Here is a 20,608-nt window from a genome sequence, read left to right as displayed (position 1 = left end):
ACTTTTCATTTGCAGAAAAAGTGCACAAGGTGTTAGGCACTTAAATCCTTCAGGTTTTAAATTTCTAATGTACAATGGAAAATTGAATTTTTGTTTCCAGGGTTATATTTTGAAGACTTTTCTTTTGTTTGCCCTTGAGAATCAAGCCTTGTGGATCACTTGTAGAGTGGTTTTATAACAAATGAGGGCTCTCTGTGGGAGGACAACATAATCTGTGTTTGTTGGATTTCTCACTGTTGGGTTTCACACTGGGAATACTTTCTACACTGGAATGTAAAGCCTTGAAAACACAGTGATCAGTGCTAGGTTAGAATCAGATAGAGCCCCACTTCTCCTGTGGCTGCCATCCCCCTCTGCTGACTAAAGAGAACATTTTAAAATCCATGATTAAATTTACTTTTTACATTTATTTTAATGATCGGGAACTCTTATGGAGAAGACACACCTCATCCTAATAAACAAGGAGTTTACAACAGGACTGGTCAGGGCAAGACTCCTCAAGGGAAATCTCCTCAAAGGAAGAATTTATCCCAGCCAGATACCTTCTGCAGATAGTGCCATGCCGTTGCTGTCATGTCTGAAAAAACAAACAAACAAACAAAAAAACAACCAACCAACCAAACAAAAAAACAATAAAGCTGCCTGTGCTTGTTTCAAAAGCACAACCCGCCTGTCCAGCAGAGCTACCAGGCCTTGCTGGAGATGTGCTTGAAGAATAAACGCCTGTTCACAGATGAGAATTTCCCTGCTCACATCAGCTCTGTTGGAACAGGAACACCGTGAAAGAAACTGCAGAAATTTACAGTGAAAGAGGCCACATGTAAGTGATTTTCAGAGGTCTCATGTGAGTGGATGATTAGACTTGATAGCCAGCAAGTAGTGTTAGCACTGAGTGAACTTTTAGACTTTAATTTAGGCAGACCTTAATGCTGTCAGAGATGACACTTAGAGTAGCAGCTGTAAGTTTGGAAGTTGGAGTACATACGGTTTTATAATTGTGTTTGAAGCCTTTATTGTCAAAAATTATAACCAACTTCATTCAGTTTATATCCAGTAATTCTTGGAGAGGCAGGGAGAGCAGGTGACGGGAGTGGGGGTGCTCGTGTCCTTGGAACAAGTGGCATGCTTGCAGTTCTGATGATCCGGTGGTGATTCTGTGATGACAGTTCTCATGGTGATAATTCCTCCCCCCAGAATTCATGATTTTGATATTTTAGAAAATTTCTGCGTTTCTAGACAGTTTTTAACCTTTGGCCCCTGTCCCATTGACCACGCACTGTTGCGATGCTGGAGGCTGTTACTTTCACAGACAGCGGCAGGTGCCTTATCCTCTTGCTGGTCTGTTTTTTTTCTTCCTACTTAACTGTTTAGTCTAATCTTTCTTGTAGTTGTGGAGTGTTTTCCCAGCCTTCAAGGTTGAGCTTCTGCTGTGACCAAAAACTGACCTTCAGTGAGTTGTTTTCAGTTCTGGAGCGTCTGTATTCATCTTGTGCCTGTATTTCCAAGGCCTTTCCTGCTATCACACGGTTAAACTGAATGTCACAACAACAGACACTTGGTACCAAGCTCTGGTCACAGAACAAGTTCCCATAACAAATGGATAAGAAGTCTTGCTAGCCAGGACAGGCTATTAGCATAAGACGATAAGGTCTGTTGGTTCTAGCCTGGTTAATAGGAATGGTGATACTGTTCTTACTGAGCTGGTGAGCAAAACATTGATATCCCAATCATCCTGAAAGCAATGTATGCAATCATTTGAGAGTTTCAGTCCCACATACTCTTTACATTCCTGTGTCTGTAAGGGAATACTGCCGGCAATAGCAGATGGCATCTCCCAGCTAAGTCGTTTTCTAGTTGACAGATTCTGTCAGATTTATCCAGTTTCTTAGGGCCAAATTTCTGATGGACTCATGAAAATCACTAGGAAGGTAGAGGCACGTTTACAAAATAAGCAGGAGGGCTTGAAAATAGCAGCCCTGGTTCTCAGGGTTTCAGACCTAATTGTGTCTCACAGATGGTTTGAAGTCAGGATCTTGCTGGCGGAGCACAAATGCCATCCTCAGGAGCCTGAGTTGAGATACGCCAGTCTCTGAGGCTGAGAGAGCTGAGACAGCATAGCTGTGTTTGGAAGGGAAGGTCAACACAAGTCCTGGCCTCTGCAAAGGCCTTCAGGTCTGTAATTGTGTCCCTCCACGCCAGGTATATTGGAATGGGCTTGAAACCTCCTCTTTCTCTCAGCCCACTGTTGAGCTGCTCTAAAACTGCCTTAAGAAGGCTGCCATTTGCTCTGAAGACAAACTTAGCCCAGCAAAGACTCTCTGAGGATGGATGCTGCGCATCCTTCAGTCCCTTTGCTGCAGAAGAAACACTGAGATTGTGCTGTTTGGCCTGCAGGCTTGTAGCTTGCTGTATGTATGACTGATGGCCTGCAAAACGAGCACCCAAATTCACCAAGGATAGGAGCTGGTGTCTAATTACTGCAAAGGCCTTTTGAGGGGTTGCCATTTCTCTGCTACTGCCTGAAGGGAAAGCCAACAGTGAGAAAATTAGCTTGAGCAATTTGTGGGTCATAAGAGCGAAATGGAAGTTTGACACTTAGGTTATTAATTTGATCCAAGAGGCATCTGTGAGAGGAAAAGAATAATAGCACAATTTCTGTCTGAACAGTTAGTCAAGAGACACACTTGTCACAGCAATAGAAACTTCTTCAGCACATATCAGTTAATCTGTAGCTTGATTGTCGTTCAAATCATGGAGACATTAGCCAGGTTAGCTGAAAGTTTAAACAGTTACAGTCTGCCCTTGTAGCTTCTTGGACTGAAACTTGTCAACAATTACGGAGGGGCTGGGCTGGCAGCTCCGAAGGGTTGTCTTCTTAGATATTCATGGACAACCGCACTAATGTGTCTGAGCTCCACTGGCTTATCTCTGAGACCAAATTCAGTGTAGACCAAGCACAAATGTGTGCCCAGGCTTGTGTCAGATTAGCCAGAGTACATGACAGCACTAGAGTTGTACCTGAATTAGAATAATATCTGCTGGGACAATGCTACCTTTATTATTTTGAAATCTTTAAACAGGCAGAAGGAGTCTTTTCATCATTTACATTTTTGTACATTCCATACTAGAAATGTACTGCATCTCTCATCTCATGAGGTTGCAGCTCTGCAGACAAAGAGCTTTACTTCAAGCTAAAAGAGATATTAGTGCCTTGTTTTTCTCTCTCTTCTTTTTGGTCATGTGCTTCCCAGGCTTTGCACAGAACTCCTGCGTTTTAGGATGCAAAAAGAAAGCAACTGGATTTCTGCCAAGGATTGATGGGTAAGGAAACTCCTTTGTCTAAATATGTAAGTTTTTTTATAAAATATAACATTTTGTGTGGAATATTGACTGTATAAATCCTGGCATAGAATAGAAGATACGTGTACCCTTATTGCTTTACTTAGCGTAGTGTGGATGAAGCAATCGTTAAGATGGGACAGGCTCAGTAAAAATATTGACAAGCTTCAAGGCAGGATTTGAGGTTTGAGAGGTGTCTTCACCATCTGAAATCAACATTCTTTTGTGTTGCTTTTCTGCCTGCTACTGCCTCAATAAGGAGTGACCATGTATACTGGGCCTATAGTGTTGCTGCTTGACAGCTGAATGGAGGCTATAGAAGCAGGAAAATCTGAGACTTGCAATTTTCACACCTAAGACTTAGTGGGAGTACATTCTCTTCTCAGCTTTACAGTTGGAAAAATCACTTTTATACCATGTTACCTGAGGTAGAAGAACGTATTGGCATCTCCAAAACAGGTAGGGGCAGGACTAAATTGACTTTCATTAAGTTTTAATTTTACTTTAAGCCCTTAAACACAAAGTACAGCTTTGCCTGGAAGATCCATTGGAAATTATTTTTCTCATCTGAAAAAGTGAACGCTTTCAAGGGAAAAAGGGAAAGTATTTTTTTTAATAGTGTGTTTTTACAGGCAACAGAAAAAAATGTGTAATGCCAGTAGAAAATAGTATGTTTCCATTGACAACTATTTCTTGTTAAATTTGTTATTTAAACAAATAGTATCCAAATGAAAAGATCATGAGAGAACAATTACAAAACAATCATGGTTTGGTTAAATAAAACACATATCTGGATTGTCTCATTTTCTATGTATGGTTCATTATAATTTTAAAGACACACAGCACAATAGCACTTCTAGTATCTTCATGGTGCTCTGAACTCAGCTGACAGGTCTTGTTTTTCAGCCAACCACATGTCCATTTGTCTTGGCACAGAGAACTGCAGGTTCATGGTGGCCCTGGAAGCCCTGACATTCCACCAGGGCTTCAGTAGTGCCACAAAACTAGATTTTTGAGAGGAAATAAGTTGGCATTTTCTACTTCCAGGTACATTTGCTTCCCAAGAATGCAGGAGGTCTTCTGAGATCCTCTGTCATGCTTTGCGTCACACCCTTAGATAATTTCCACAAGGTTTCCTTTGCTCAAGAGCAAGTGGCTAGGGGGTATCCTGACCTGAAGGGTAGCCCATCACTCTGAACCAGTCTGAGCATATGCCTTAGTTTGGCCCTTCTCTCCAGCTGGCCCTATCCATATTTTAATCCAGACAAAAGTCTTACATACTAGCAGAAGTCAATGGGGCTTGAGCACGTTTTCTCAAATTTACAGTCTTGCTCAGCTCTCGCTGCAGCTCTGCCAGCCTGCAATTGGGAACTCCTTCCCCAAAAGCCCAGCTGTGCCTAATTTCTCTATTTAATATTCTTTTACACCTGACACACACTTCATTTTCTTTTCTGTCTGGGTGAGGCTGATGAGTTGGATCTGTGGGTGAGTCAGTAGCACCCACTGATCTAGTGCAGCCCTCCCCCAAGACAGCTCGTCCTGAACCCACTGCTAAGAAATTCTTCCTTTCCCATTGCTTCAAAGGGATGTTCCTTGTAAGGGAAACATGATCTTGTTCCTTTCCCCTGACAGTTCTGTCACATCCGTGAATGGGTTAATGTGGTGGTTGATGATCACCTGCCAGTGAATGGGGTGAGGAAGCTAGTTTTATTTTTTTCAGTCTATAAGAATGTGTTCTGGGGAACCCTTTTGGAGAAGGTATATGCTAAGTGAATCATTCCAAGTTATGCAAATGATCTCTCTAAATCACATTGGTTTGTGGCTATGCAGTTGTGTTTATAAAAGCATCTTCTAGGCCTTGCCACATTTGGAGCGTTGTAAATGGTTCTCATCTTTCTATTTTTAAACAGTAAAAGCTCACACTGCAGTAACTGTTGCTAAATCAGACCCTTGAGTTTAAATCCTAAGGTTTAGGATATAAATGAAAGCAAACACATCCTGGGGGATTGTCCTCTGAGCAAGGAGTTTCATTTTGGGGATGTGTAAACAAATTTGGCTTTGGTTTTGGTAGAGGTACCTACGCTGGGGTCTTACAAAACCTCTAACTTGTTAAAGCACTCAACCATTCACATGGCATGCTGAAAATACTGCCTTCTCTCTTTGGGTTGTTTTGTTTAGAGTGGTTTATTGGGACTAAGAATAAGGCAACAAATCGTAACTGTTGGAATTTGTTAGTCATGGGCTAAAGTAATCTGAACATGGAAAAATCAGCAGAGCAGGGAAAAGTCCTAGTTAGTGTTGAGAGAAAGATTGTACAGAAGGAGAGAAACTTCAGTTATTTTCACTTGGTAGCATTAAAACAAAAAGAGAAATTTCCTCTGCAACAGTGAAGAAAATCGCTTTGGAGACTGAGCTTTCAAGGCACAGTGTCTGGTCAAATACTCAGGCAACAGTTGGTAAGGCAGAGTTATTAAAGAAGCAGTGATGGGCATGTTCTCACTACTGCTCAGTGAGATCTGGGACAATAATGAGTGAAGAGTCCTTTTCAGACTGTGGCCAATCTTGGAGGCAGTTTGCTAGATGTCCTCCTCTTCCTACACACAAAAGATTCTCCCCCGCATCCCCCTTCCCAAACATGAGTTAGAGCCTTCTTTTTGCTTTGGAAACTGTTATTATATGCTTTCATTGGCACATTGTTCTCAACCTATCATCTGACTATAAGCCCAAGAATTTACTGATTTCTTTTTTTTTTCTAGCCTCTATGGCTCCTATGAAGATCTGCAGATTGGGCAAGTTTCAGATGCCTTTGTGGATTTCACAGGTGGTGTTAATACAAGCATCAAGCTTGCAGCAGCTCCTCCTGATCTGTGGGATACGCTGAGAAGTGCAGCCTGGAGCAGATCTCTCATGGGCTGTCAGATGCATTTAGGGGTAAGATTTAGTGTGACATCAAATGGTTTCACAGCTAAAAGCCTTTCCAGTCATGTTTGCCTCTGCTGGCTAGTCATTGTTGCTAGTATGAAGTATCAACTATCAGTATTCCCAAAGAAATCACATTCTTAAGGTTAAAGATTGAACATGGATTGGTTCCCTGCTGCTCTCAGCTCCACTGTGTTTAGGAATTGGTTTATCTATTGAAGAGTCCCTATTAAATAGGACCTATCATTTTCCCATTTTCAGTAAATAAATTTTCCAATTTTACAGGTGGTGCACTGAGACACAGAGACTCATGGAATAAGCTTATAGCCAAGAACAGAGAGGGGTGTGGTTCAGAACATAAACTCGAATCTTTGCTCCCAAGCCTTATACTAATACTTCAGCTATTGGGAAGCCCTAAGTCATAACCTAACCTAGACTTTTTAGAAGTGAAAAAGACAAAAGATCATAATTTATGAAAGGACCCTTGCAATCATGCTCCCAATTCCAAACATGCTGCAAAATATGGCTGTTAGAAAAAAAGTGTCTGTTAAGAGCTCAGACTTTTGTTTTGTTTTTGCCTTTCAAACCATTCTCCATTTGCTTTGAGGGTCACTGCTTACACAGATGCGTGTTTCTGATACTGGTGTGAGTCTGCTGTGTAAGTAGTGATAGGAAAAAAAGGTTTATTTTCCTTCTGGTTCTCTTCCTTGTATACAGGCAACAAAGGTCTTGAAAAATGGGCTTGTTGCTGGCCATGCTTACACAGTAACAGGTATTAGAAAGGCAAGAGTAGCACTAACATCCTGGGTCCAAGCTTGTTTGCATGTCAACAATTTTTTTTTTGCAGCCATAGGTTAAGCCCTTAATCAGGGCAGCTGTGGTATTTCTTCCCCTGATATCTTTCTCTTAGTCTAAGGCTAAAAGAGACTGTGTGCTTTGTAAAGACTCCCTTTCAAGTGTGTCTGGTTGAGTACTGTGACCTTGACAAGATCAGTGTAACTCTAAGTGTGGGAATGATTCACAGGGCTCTGCTGAGAGCATCACCTACAAATGTCTTAGCTGTTAAGGGTAGAAGGGTATGCTTTTGGGTATGCTAGGAGGAAACCTGCTCAGGGTAAAAAGCCTTCCTCTGAAGTCAGAGGAGGGCCAATAGTGTAGAAAAGTTAATTGAATACAAAGGCCAAAACATGACAAATTGCAGAAGGAAATGTGAGTCATGGCTAGAGTAAGGGAATCAAACAGTGCTCCCCACTGATCTGTAGAAGTATTATGAGGAATGCCCTAAAGATATCTGTGTAATGGGATGGAACAGTAAAATAATAGATCCCAAAGAGCCTCCCAAGCACAGCAGGAGTGCTTTAGTTATAGACTTTGTTAACGACATCTGTCAGTCTGACTAGCTCCTCTTATGGGGTGAAGGAATAGGCAGGAGTAAGGGATCAGCTCAGCTCGTGGAGCTGCTGTGAAGTCAGCCATTCTGCTGTATGCTGCCAACATAATTCCTAGTCAGCCTGGCTTCCTCTTCCCACCGTAGCATCCCAGTTCAGGAGGCATGAGTCTCTGTGGTCACCCCATGGGCTGCATTGTGCTCTCCCATCGCCCTGTGCTTCGCTTTCACAGCGCTACAGTTCTGCTTCCATGTAAGCACAAAATGAACAGCTGTTGGAAAGGGGGAGGAATTTACAGTCAAGCGCCCAAATTAGGAATCTGTGAGGTCTCAGGTTTCACTTCCAGTGAGGTAAGATAAATTATCTTGATCTCTTTGTGCCTGCATTCAGAGTTGCATGTTCATAGCTTTTATTATCATGCTTGCTAGCATTTGTGAGAACAAACAAAATCTGTGTTGCTGCCTGGCACAGTACAGTGATATAAACCAGATGAGAACTGCTGAGACCTCGGAGAGCACAGTGTTACTGTGTTCTGCAGGTGACAAGTCAATATGGACCAAAAAACCTAGTGAGACTGAGAGATCTGTGGGGGAGAACTGAATGGAAAGGGGACTGGAGTGACAGGTGGGTTTAAAAAATTGAAGGCTTGATGCCAAGCAGGAGGGAAAGTTTCTTGGGGGAAAGATGCTGCCATCTTCAGGATCGAATTAGTGCAAAGAGGAACATTAAGATAAATTAAAGAGACCCTCTGGTTTCAAAGCAATGACTCGATAGGTTTGTATTTCTCCAGCAATGGGCTCACTTCGCACATGCAGCTTCAGCTGGTTTGGTTCTGCTTTTCAGTGCTTTGAATACGAAAGGAAACATAGTGTGAACTTCAGATGCTGACTGTGTTGCTGCAATCTGGATGCCATGCCAAGTGACAGGTTATAGTTTAGCAATTCAGGAGGCTTTAAGCATCACATTTCAGGGCACACAGCCCTTTGTCACAGGAGGGGCCAGGCAAAGTTCTCCACGTGCTGCAAAGCGTTAGAGCTAGGTGACTATGAAGGAGTCCTCCCTCCTGGCAGCTTGGGGTATGACATCGGAGCAAATAATTTGAGACCAATGGGCTGTATACTTGTAGCTGCATGGATTTTTTTGACAGGACCCCTGAAAGACAGTGGTTTGTATTCCAGTCCATGATCAACTCTAGACCTACCCTGTTCCACTTTGAATCAGAGCATGTTCCTTCTGTCCCAGCTTCTCTTCATTTTTACTGGATGCTCAGAGGTAGGGAGGAGAAGGATGAGCACAGGGAGGTGTTGAGAATATTAGTGACTTTCACCTTGTCTGCAGAGCAGTAACTTCTCTGTATCAGTCCCACGATGACAACATACCAGCTGTTCCTGTTGAATAGCATAATGAACAACATAATGTAGGCCTGCCTTTTAAATGACTCCCAGCTGCCTCTTGGACTGTCCTACTCCTTCATTCATTATGCCAAACACTCTTCCTATTATTTTTCCTTTGACAGAAAGTTGACCAACAAAACAGATCTAGATTTTTATATTTTAACTACTTGTATGCTGCATGTGCAAATGAAGGAACTGGCTGATGGAAGTGGAGCGTTTCTGGTTTCTGCTGGAGAAAACTGGAGCTGTTTAGCTATAACTCATGGGACCCAGTATGCGTGTGGCGTCTGCCATGGCTGAAGGCATAGCAGGCCTGGGCTCCGTGAGGGATAAACATGGAGATATATGGAGACAGGAATTTGTCATCCTTTTATAGGGGAAGGCTATGTCCTCAGTGATGAATTTGAGGCCACGTGGGTTTAGTCACCCCTTGTTTTTGCCCTTAGCTTTTACAAATGGGACCTGCTGAGCCCAAAGAAGTGTCTTTTTTTTTTTTTTTTCCTGAGGAAAAAGAAGGAGGATGGAGAATTCTGGTAATGGCACAGTCTTCCTCTCTCTGCTGGCAAAAAAAACCCAGCACTTTGATTTCTGCTTGTGCCAGTTAGTTCGTGGTAATATGTGACCTGCTTTATAGCAGCCCTTGGTTTCTTGCTTGCTCTCTTTCTCTACTTGACGATGTGAGAGGCTGTGCTGATGTGGCAGAGATGCGCTGTTCTAAAATGGCAGGAGTGAGGGAGAAGCAAGGCACTACCAGATCTTCCAGGGCTTCTGGAGACATGGGCAACTTTCAAGAGCTTTTGTCTTATTTTGAAGATAACTGTGAAGTTCTTGCTTTGTTTTTTCTTGTCGTTTCTCCAAAGCTTGTACCACGAGGTGGCAGTGTTGTCACCCGTGTCGTTTCACTGTGATGCCATGGATGGTAATATTTTAATCTCAGTGCTGCTGTCCTTTTCTGAAGCTTCAGTTGTGCTTTTGCTACTGATAGATGCTGCTGTTGGGAGCAGACACTTGCTTCTTTACTACATAATAAAATTTGAGGATTGCCATGTGTAACACAGAATGAGTCAGCTTTGAAGTTCTCTGATCTCTTTCCTTTTCTTTTTGTAAGCCATATGGACTAAACTAAACTGCTGACAAGATGTCTCTTGGCAGTCTTTTCCCAAGATGTCTCTGTGAAATTTTAAGATGCATTTTGTAGACCTCATGATCTGTAAGTTAACTGCAGACATGATGAGCCAGGAAAATGGGAAAGAGTGGATGTATTCCCTGAAGAGTGGGAGGTGGGTTAAAGGAAGCACAGCAGGAGGAAGTCTGGGATTCTGCAGTGGTGAGGGGTGCTTAGGGCTCTTCTGGGTGCCTGGGGGGTGACCCTTGTCTCTTGACTCAATTACTAGCACATTATACCCCTTAACACAAAATGGACAAGAGAACATGCTCTTCCTGCTTGAACCTCCACACAAACATCAAAAGTAAGCAGCTGAAGTACTTTGACTAGCTTCTATCATCACAGGAGCTGTGTTGCTTGCAAAGGTAGGGCAGTGGGCTGGCAGGCATGAAATGATCTGCAGGAGTCCTAGGATCAGTTGGCAATACTGAGCTTCTTTGGGGCGTTAGAGTTTCTGTTAAAATTTACTCCCTGGAGGTGCTGAAGATACCTGAGGATTTACCTTTAAGTAAAGCGACTGGGAAACACAGAGGCTCAGCCCTTCTGGAAGCAGGGTAGGTGGGGTCTGAAGTCAGTTAACCCATGCACAGGGAATGATAGAAGACTAATGATAAATTTATAAACAAAATAAGCTCTTAGCTGCAGGTGAGCCAAAGGTGTGCCTTTTGTTCATTTGTTCAGCTATTGCAGAACATGTTTCTTCTGTGTTTCTTCCCTTAACAGCACCAGGAAGTCAATAGAAAGCTGTCCCCAGCATTATTCACCTGGCACCACCTTGTGAATAAGCACCAAGTCTTGATGGTTGGGAAGTGACTCACGACTTCCACCTGGAGGACGGTGTCTATTTGATCCACTCTGGAGCCTCAGCAGGAATCTGAATTCATCCTGCAGGTCTTCTCCAGGAGGCATGTTATTTGGTAAGATGCTGCTGCTCCTCTGTCAGCACCTGATTGTTTGTCATGGTGGGGAGATCTGGTTGTTATGGTTTAGTGCGATAGCATAAGGAGTATGCAGCACGCTGCCTTTTGGAGAAGGCTGGCTGTGGGCCTTTCCTAGCTCAGGATGCTTAGTGGCTGAAGCACTGCTTTTGGTCTTACACTTTTGGGAAGTGTTGAGCTAGGCCCACACAAGTGATTCTTGCAGCATGCTTGTGTTTGAGACTGGGGAAGCACAACACCTTTAAATGCACCATAGATTTACCAGGGGACTCTGCTGGCAGTGGCAGAGGGCTTGTTTATGCAGAAAGTGGAGAGTGCTGCTCTGGAAAAGTGTCTTCAATAACTGTATCTTGGATGGCCACATTTTTCTTCTTTGTTTTTATTTTTTTAATTTTATTTTTGTATTTATTTAAAGCCATAAAGGAAATTGTTGATCGGTGCGAAGACGAGATCTGGGAGGATTTCTTAACAAAGCGTTCTGAACAGGTAAATGTGTGCAAGAGCCACCAGGCGAAATTACTCCAGAGCTATTATGTAGCTCTGTGAAAGTAAAAGCATGTGGACGTGCCAGGGATGTTTGGATGTAGAAGCATGGGGAAGAGAGAAGGGCCGTGGGAGGCTGGGCAACATGTACAGTGCTGATTCCATGCAGCAAATTTGGCCACAAAAGCGTGGGAATCTGTTAACACTGAGGCAGACAAACTTCAGTACACGAGAAGCAATGAATGCCTGGAGCTTACTGCCACAGGACACTGTGGATGTGACAGTATCAACAGGCTCAAAAGGCATTAGCAATCTGATGGAAAGCAGGTCCATAAAAAGATACTAAAAGAAACTATCACTGCCCAGAGTGCCTTGTCTCCTGATAGAAGAAACCCCAGTTCTGTATCTGCTAGGCCCATGGGCGAAGGACAGGAGTGTGTGCTTGTGGGGACTATCTGAATGAAGGTTCTTACCTAGCCATGACTTGGAAAGGTCATTTACAAGCATTCCAACTATCTCTTTTGCTTTTATAAGTCAGCATAGCCCTACTGAAGTGAACTTGAGCTGGAGGCCTAGTCCACTAACTTTTTGCTGGGATGGAGCCTGTGATGCTTGCAGATTTGTTTCAGAGAAGCAGTGGGCTGTCTCTGCAGATCGAAAAGTACAATACAGTGAGAAGTAATCCCGTGTAGTCTTTAAGTCACTGGAAACTGGCAAGAAATAGATGTTCTCTGTAGCATGACACGGGAGCGGTCTGGCAAATAGAGTTGTAGGACATTTAGGTATTAGTTCTTTTCATAAAGGAGAGAGGGGGACAGAGGGGAAGAGGAGGAGAGATTTTAAGTGATGCAGGCACATGGAGGCTGTAGCATTAGAGAATCTAAGTGGGGCTATTCACACTGAACTCTGTATTAGAGCTATTTGGCACATCTATCTGTAGGACCTTTTTTAACTTTCTTAACATTTAGCTGCTTGGGATGGAAACTTCCCCATTAAGTGCCTGTTAAAGGTTGCTGCTTAGACTTTTTTGCATTCCTGTGGATAGCAGAATTGTCTATTTTCCTGTGCACAGCACATAGTCAGAGCACTGAATGCAACAGAGTTCCAGCAGTAAAGATCATAAAATGGAAGACCATACTGTAATGCCTTTGTAGGAAGGAGTTACATGAAGCTTGTATAGGCAGCCTTCCCTCTGGCCTCTGCTGACTTTTTAGGTGCTTAATCTCATAAATACTGTTTTAGAGTGTGCATGAGATTCAGGAATGAGGAGGACTCAGGTACATGCTTACTACTGCATTGAAGCCTGTGCAACAGCACAAGAATATTTAGAGAGAAACCCAGCAATATATGTGTTCCCTATTGGGAGGCATTAAACAATATAAACAACAGTGTGCTCTTTATTCCCCAGAATAGGCTGTTTCTAACAATATTATTTTCACAGGTTTTATTAGAAAACGGTTAGAACTGGATAGCTAGGTAACTATATTTGTTGTTGTTTATAACAGATGATACAGCTATCAATTATTAAGTGGCCCACTGTGGTGTCACCGGAGCCGTAGGGTTCAGAACTGTGACGCAGGACATGTTAGAGGGAGCAGGGATATCCAAGGCCCTTGAGCAGATGTGTCGCGGTGCTACCATCCTGCCAGACTCCTGGAGAGGCTATTTTAGCAGCTCTCATCACAAAGCATGTGGCCTCTCCCAGTTGTCAGGTCTCTACTCCCTTTTGTGATTTGCAGCTGAACACAGTGGAGCAAACTAACTAAGCCTGATTTAACTTGCACTCAACTCAGTGGGTGATGTTATAAACACTGATTTAATATGTGTAGGAACAGCGCTAGAAGAACCAAAAGGTTGTCTGAGGGAACATATATCTTGCTCTTTCTGTGTGCTTTGAAGAAAATGGTCCCTGATGCCAATGGGGATGGCCCTGGGTGGCCAGGAGTGTCTTTGTAAGTGCAGAGAGTTCACAGCAGGACTCTGCTGGACGTGATGGGATGAAAATGTGTTAGTCCCAACTGTATTCATTACACAACGTGTGTTATCAGCTCTGCAAGAATTATTTAAGGCCGGGAGTATGCAGGACATAGTTTAAATGTCCTCAGCCCATGTGCAAAACTGGGTTTCAGGACACCCAGGTTCAAATAGCCATTCATTTTAATTCTGTACACACTGTTTTTTGTATCAGATTTTGTACTTACTTACTTCATACCTATTTAATGCAGAGCAATGTAATTGCAAGGAGATTATTTTGCTATTGATTACTTGATCCAGGAAAGAAGCAGAATTCATGCCATGCCATGAATCACTAAACATTTGCAGCAATAAACTTTATTGAGCCATGTGACTTGCTGTTACAGAATTGTAAAGAATGCTTTACTGGAATGATTATACCAAACTGTGTACAATTCAAACTGAATTATCTGGCTCACAATAAAATGTTTTTGGCATGGCACCTACTCAGACACTGTGAGGCTTTTATGTTGGTAACAGAATAACATTTTCTGGGCAATTCTGAAGATAAATTACTCTTCATTTACAATGTGCATTGTAGGAAAAAATGGTTTAAAAGGCTGCTGAAGGATGCATTTGTTTGTAACCACAGCATTTATAGAGATGCTGAGCTTTGCAGTGGGTGTTATTCATTTAACAGAAATGAAAGAAAAGTGAGGCTGTGACTTGGGCCTGGTATTGCTAATAGAGGCCTGTCTTTTTTTTTTTTTTGAAAAGACAGGTGCAAGTAACAGGAATGGCAAATAATGGCTGGCATGTGAAGAGGAGCTGGATGATGAGGTATACTGCAACAGTAATACTGACATGAAATTGAAAGGAACTCTTGGCAAACAAAATAATCAGCTAGAGTAGGACACACTACTGCATATACTGGAGGTTTTCTGGGTATCGGTGTTGCACACATTAAGTATGCAGCTGGGGTAGAGTAGGTACTGGTCAGCCTCACTGCACGTGTTCTGCATTTTCAGGATTTCTGTCCAGATGGGGACATCTACTTAGAAAAGCAGGAAAAACAAGTACTTCTTGAGCAGCTGGAAAGGGGCTCTGCAGTCAAGACCTGATCAGAACCTCAGTCTCCTGGAGCCCAGCCTTGAACCTGGACAATGAGCTCCTCTCTGCCATGTGTACTAGAGTGCTACTGCTCTGTAATTTGTGTACTGTTGTGAGCCAGATTTTTCTTAGAAACAGTGCTTCTTCCTCACTGGCATCCAGGAGCTCGAGGTATGATCCTGTCCCAAGGCTGGTGGCTTGCAAGGAGCCAGTCATCACTGGGCAGTTCTTCTGTATCCTGCTATCTGTGCATGCACACCCTCACACTCCTTTCTCCCCTCCTCCTGCCATCTTCCTTAAAAAAAAAAAAGTTGAAATATTGCGCTGAGGAAGGGAAAAAAATATATATATTTTTCCCTCTTAGGGGAAAGAAATGCTAACGGTTACCTTTGCCTTTCCTTCCTGCTGTGTCTTGCACAGGATTAGGCCTGAAAAGCAGTAGCACGGAGCTTGAAGTTCAATTTATCAGTACAGTCAGGACTGATTTGTTACACTACCTGTTCTGGGGAAACAAATGTCTCCATTGCTCTCCTCTCCAGTCCAGGCAGACCTTTGTTTTGCTCAGATCAATTACCTAAGGTAGGAAGCTGATGCTCCACAGATAAGGGCATGAAAACTGCAAAATCCTGACAAATGCTACATAGCTTGGCAGTGCCAGAAACTGATGCTGGTTGCAAAGCACCCACTTGTCATTTTGGTGGCTGCAGATACGAGGCAGAAAGAGTGCTCTTTGCCTGGACTTAATCTCCTACTTTTGTTGTTGTTGTTGAAAAAGCAGTGAAAAGTCATAGAAAATGATTCTTGGGTGAATTACATGTCCCATTTATCACTAATAACATTATAACTGGATGGTCAAATTCATCCTCGGAGCTCAAATTCATAGTAAGAGTCAGGCTGAAGATCAAGTTGTTTTTTGTACAAATTTTTATCTCCTTTATGAGACAACAGAAATAGACTCTTGTTACTGCTGTTGAGGGAAATAAGTTTTTCTATGGAAATTTGCTACTGTAATCTAGCACAGGACATCTCAAATAAAAAAGCACGCAGTTAAAAAATCACTTTCCTCCCCAAATTCATTTTGACAGAATAGTTACAGCAAACCTTATAGGAATGTAGGATTTACATTTTCAGATTCAAAAGACCCAGAATGTGGATTGGTATGAAGAGTCATACTTGAAAAGGACCCATTTTTTTCTGACTTTTTTCTAACAAGTTATATATGTGTCTCTTGTTGAGGTAAGGGTGAATAGCTGAGCACCCCGCAGAGAGAGCTGTGGAGATCCTTGTGCTCCTGCAGATGCAGCTGTGCGAATGATGGTGAGAGCTGATGCTTATTAAGTGGGATGAAATGAAAGCGATAGGTGCTTTAAAGTAGCTTATTTTCCTCAGGTGAAAGCAGTATTTCTTTCTCATAAATATGCCACAACTAGACATAAAGCATTTGCTGTTTGAAAGCAGGATTGTTGAAGAGTTGATGCTAAGGAGTGAGAATCTGCATCCTATGCTACCCTGCCCTGGGTGCTTTCAGGCTGGCACCTGCGATGCTGCTTTTTGTCTGGACTGAGGCTGTAGAAGACGCTTGCCTTTGCAGCAGGTGCTGCAAGCTGAGTTTGTGAGGATGTGAGGAAAAAGGTTATGTCTTGGATAGCCTCGTTACTACTCTCTCCTCTTTCCCTCTGCCCTCTTCAAAACCAAAGTGTTAGCTAGGAATACTGCTCACAAAATTGAAGGGCTGCACACCCGTGGGCATGAGATTTCATGTTGCCCACTTCTCTGTAACTTGAGCATTTGTTGTCATTAAATGTGTTTTCTTTTAAAATGAAAAAGAAACTTGGTATCGCACACTTCCTACCTGCTCCTTAATCCTACCCATAGCTTAGAAGAATCATAACCCTACTCTTAAAAATATTTCCTACTCTTAGGGCACTGGTGCGCATGTCAACAGACCGAAGTTGAAGGGTTGAGCTGGTTCTCCCCCTCTCCTCTGTCAGCCCAGTGGAGATCGTGGGCTCCAGCTCTCCAGGCTAGTGCTTTAAGTCACACGGAATCCAGCTTGTGTTGGACCGCACACATCCTAGCACTAGGGTCTGACTGCATCTGTGATAGTGGTGGGACAAAATCGGGGGGTGGGGGACACTTATTATTATCCTGGAGCTATGGTTGTCAGACCCTTTTTCTGAAACAGAGCTGATGCCCATGCTGAGCACATCCATTGTGGCCAACTTGTACCAGCATAGCACTACCTGCCTTTTGGTGATACTGTCAAAATATTAGCCTGATGATGCTCATCCTTGGGGACTGTGGAGAACCATGACTCCCAGCCTCCCAAGGCTCAGTGGACAAATTCAGACCACAGAAATAGCCCTGAGCATTTCAAAAGCAGTTTGACCTGAAGGGTTGAAGATTTTTGAACATCTGAGATGAACGTTGCTGACAACTCAATTTTTACTTCAGATTGCTCTTCATTTTGCAGGGCAGAGCATGGAAGCAAGGCTTGGGTACTTCACAGCCTCCATTGTCTAGATCAGTGTTTTCAAATGTGCACAAGTTTCCAACACTTTTTAAACTGCTGAATTTTGCAGAACTTTAATTGTATCAAATGCAAAAAGAAAATGACACTCTACAAAACTAACATGTAACTAGGCACATTAAGAATTTAGGGGCTGAAATAACAGAAAATAATTCCTGTGCTGCAAGAACAAATTGCTGAGTGCAGCAGGAGGAACTCGGATCTCTTATTTCTTCTTCTTTTTTTTTTTTTAATAGTGCACAGTACCTGGAAAGAAAAAACTGTGGGAGAGATTCAGTGGAAAGGCCATACGGGGATGCCATTCTTTAATACTACTCTTTAAATTATGTAAAATGGTAGCAATGAATTTGGAGAACCATCGAAGAATTTCTGTTAACTCCAGCTACCTGAACTAGCTGAAGTGAGATGAGAAGTCCACCTTGCTGAATTAAGGTACGAAAACACGAGGTACAAACAGTCATCACTGGAGATCTTACCATGACACTAAGTCAAGCCCTACCTGTTCTAAGAAAGACACAAATCCTTTCTCAAATTATTTAAAGCAACTAGAAGCAACAAATCCTCTAGCAAAATGAAGTGATGAGAAAAATAGAGCTAGACCTGCAGAGTTTGATTTGATAAGGCAGGCTGAGGACAGTGGGCATGAGACACTGGTTAAATGTTAGTTTTTACTTGTAGCTGAGTTTTACATCTTTAGGCAAGACTCGATCTCTTCTACAAGCAAATAACACGCTCATTTACATGAATAATCCACATTTCTTATGCAAATCACTTCCCTACTGCTGTTTCTACTGTGAATAATATACAGTATAATTACCACATTTATTTAGTGAATATATTTTCGCAGGGTAGCTCTCTGTCCATGAATGCTCTTCATTAGAAAGGCCCAAAAAGCAACAGAGGAGCCCAAGCTGTCAGTCACGTGCGCCCTCCTCTTTCTATTTCTGTTCTGATAAAGCATTTTGGGATCATTTGAGATGCCTCAGCAAGAGCAGAAGGATGTCAGCATCCTGCCTCCATCCCAGGGAGACCACCTGCTACTAATGGAAGGCAGCTACCACCCCCCCGCCCTGCTCCCCCTCCACCCCTCCCTCCCTGCTAGCTAGCCTGCTGCTCAAGCTTCAACTAACCATAATGAGGCAAGGCACTTTGAATAGTAACTTCCCTTTGTTTATAAGGCCATCTTAATTTTTGTGTGTGTTTAAGTTGGTAATTGCCGAGAAATTTGACAATCTTCCAGGCTTTACCGCTCTTAATTAGGTTCACATACATATGCATCATCTTCTTGTGTGCTCATTACTGCAAAGAGATCAGAGCCTGAACCTTTGGAACAGTTTCCTCCAATTTTCTCGCATACACAGACTTCCCTGTGAAATAACCCTCCTGCATGGGACAGCCTACTCCGTTTGGAGCGTGTCTTGTTGTCCTGAGGAAACTCTGCTCTGTGCAGTTAAATCAACGTGTATTTCTTATTTTGTGTGCCTTACCTGCCTTGCTGCTACCTAGACTTTCCCTTGGTCACAGCACCACCTGTTGAAATGCCTATTTGTTAGGAGTTGTTATGGTTGCTGATGGAAAATATTTCAACTTCTTAGCTTCCAGATTGATTCTTTACCTGCTTTGTTTGCATCTATTGATTGTTCTGGTCCAACAAGAGCCTCTGGGGCTAACAAATTCTAACAGGTTTGAATATGTTGATGATGAGTCATTATGTAGGGAAGGATAAATCATGGTGTTGGGCTTCTAACTTGTTCTTGCTAAGTAAGAGCATAACAAATGTGTTCAATTAAACATCTGTTTTCTGAACAGCAGCCTTGACATTTTGTCCTGCTGGTAGGAAAACCAAACCACTGCTTTGTCTTCTAACCAGCAACAATGATTTGGTGAAGGGAAACGAGATGTTAGTGTACCTGAGCATGTTCAGCACAGAATATTGTTCTCCTGTAGGTAGACAGGATTTGTAGCAGTGTGTGTGTTTTCCTGTAGATGGATCTTCTAAGATTTACATGGGGCTGAAACAAAAATTAAAAGCCAGAATTTCTATAAAGGTACTTTAATGGCAGGCAAAACCAGGCTCCCAAAGGAAAATTAGCCATCACCTGGACTGGGGGAAGTTCATGAGCTCTAGAAAAATGGACTTTCAGGTTATGTCTGCTTTCTGCAAAGAGTTACTGCTTGCTTTTAACTATTTTTCAAGGAGATAAGGGGTTAGTTGTTAGCACATTGGATCTCTGCTTTGAGAACAGGAGATGGCCTGATCAAATATCAGTCACTGTTTTTATACTTAAAGCATTTGCTTGTGTATGGAAGAAATGTCTGTTTCTAGACTCTTCACCTAAATATTGTGGATGAAATCTTAAGAAGTTAGATGGTGTGTAGCTCATTCTTTTTGGTTTTAAGATCTGTTGGAAGAGGGGAGGGCTGAATAGTCGAGCAATTTTCTATGAAAATAACTCTAGGAGGAAGAGGAGGGTAAAACTTGACATCCAGCTGTGAAAATGCTCCTTCCCACAAGAAGTTTGAGGCAATATTGCATACTGCCAGCTGTGTTAATCGATGCCTAAATCCTGTTTGGCATCAGGCCATGCTTACGTATCACAGAAGTCGAGATTTGGCTCTGAAATCTGCTTAACACCTGCACGCAAATGGAAAGAGGAATTAAAGGTGATTTAAGGACAAGGCTTTATTTGACTAACTGTTTTTTCACTGATGACTTGACTTGTTCTGTTGTGAACGTCACCTGTCCAAACTGCAATTATGTTCTTGAATGTGTCTAAGGGACACAGTCCTGCAGCTGGATAAAATGACTGCTTTAACGTATTGAGAATAACAAGAGGATTTGCTCTGAATTTTGGCAGGGTTCTCCGCTTTCTGTTAGAGATGAAGGATGCATCTGTGTGCATGCAGGAGCACCATCTCCTGGAGCTCATTTTCCTGGGATCCAGCTGAGCAGCTCTGCTTCCTGGTCCCCCCTTGCCTTCCCCCTCTGCTGCTTTGGTATCGGAGGACCTTACAGGCTCAGGTACTGCTGGTAAAGATTCATCTACCCTGTACTGTGTTTGCACAGTGTTTGCCCTCACCCATTTGCCCTCACCATTCTCCCCCACTTTCTTTCCGCAACTTGGTCCATAAAACCATCTGCCACAGCAGAAGAGCTACCACATCTGTTCTTGTGCTTCTCAGCGTGTCCCCCCAGCCACATGCTGAAGTCAATGTGTCTCGCATCAAATCTCCCACTGCTCTGGCCCTTCTTCCCACACCTACTCTACTGGTGCTATCCAGCCCCTGGAAGTGCTGGGAGCGAGCGAAAAGGCTGCATCTAAGCCAGAAAACGTGTGCTCCAGCAAGTGGAGACAAAGCCTGGGGAGAATGTGATCTAAACACAGTGC

General features: G+C 42.8%; 1 protein-coding gene across 1 annotated transcript; it reads left to right on the top strand.

Annotated features, from left to right (window-relative positions):
• Positions 1-785: 785 nt before the first annotated feature.
• Positions 786-15,767, top strand: LOC308193238 (uncharacterized protein). The gene is given in 8 exon segments (XM_080587679.1): positions 786-3,321; positions 6,096-6,270; positions 10,929-10,995; positions 10,998-11,052; positions 11,054-11,122; positions 11,567-11,629; positions 14,357-14,419; positions 14,608-15,767. Coding segments are annotated over 6 exon segments (603 nt in total). The 5' UTR covers positions 786-3,130; the 3' UTR covers positions 11,613-11,629; positions 14,357-14,419; positions 14,608-15,767.
• Positions 15,768-20,608: the final 4,841 nt, after the last annotated feature.

This window comes from Anser brachyrhynchus, assembly GCF_964034855.1.
Source record: "Anser brachyrhynchus genome assembly, chromosome: 3".
Classification (NCBI taxonomy): Eukaryota; Metazoa; Chordata; class Aves; order Anseriformes; family Anatidae; genus Anser; species Anser brachyrhynchus.
This window is presented reverse-complemented; position numbering and strand designations above follow the sequence as displayed.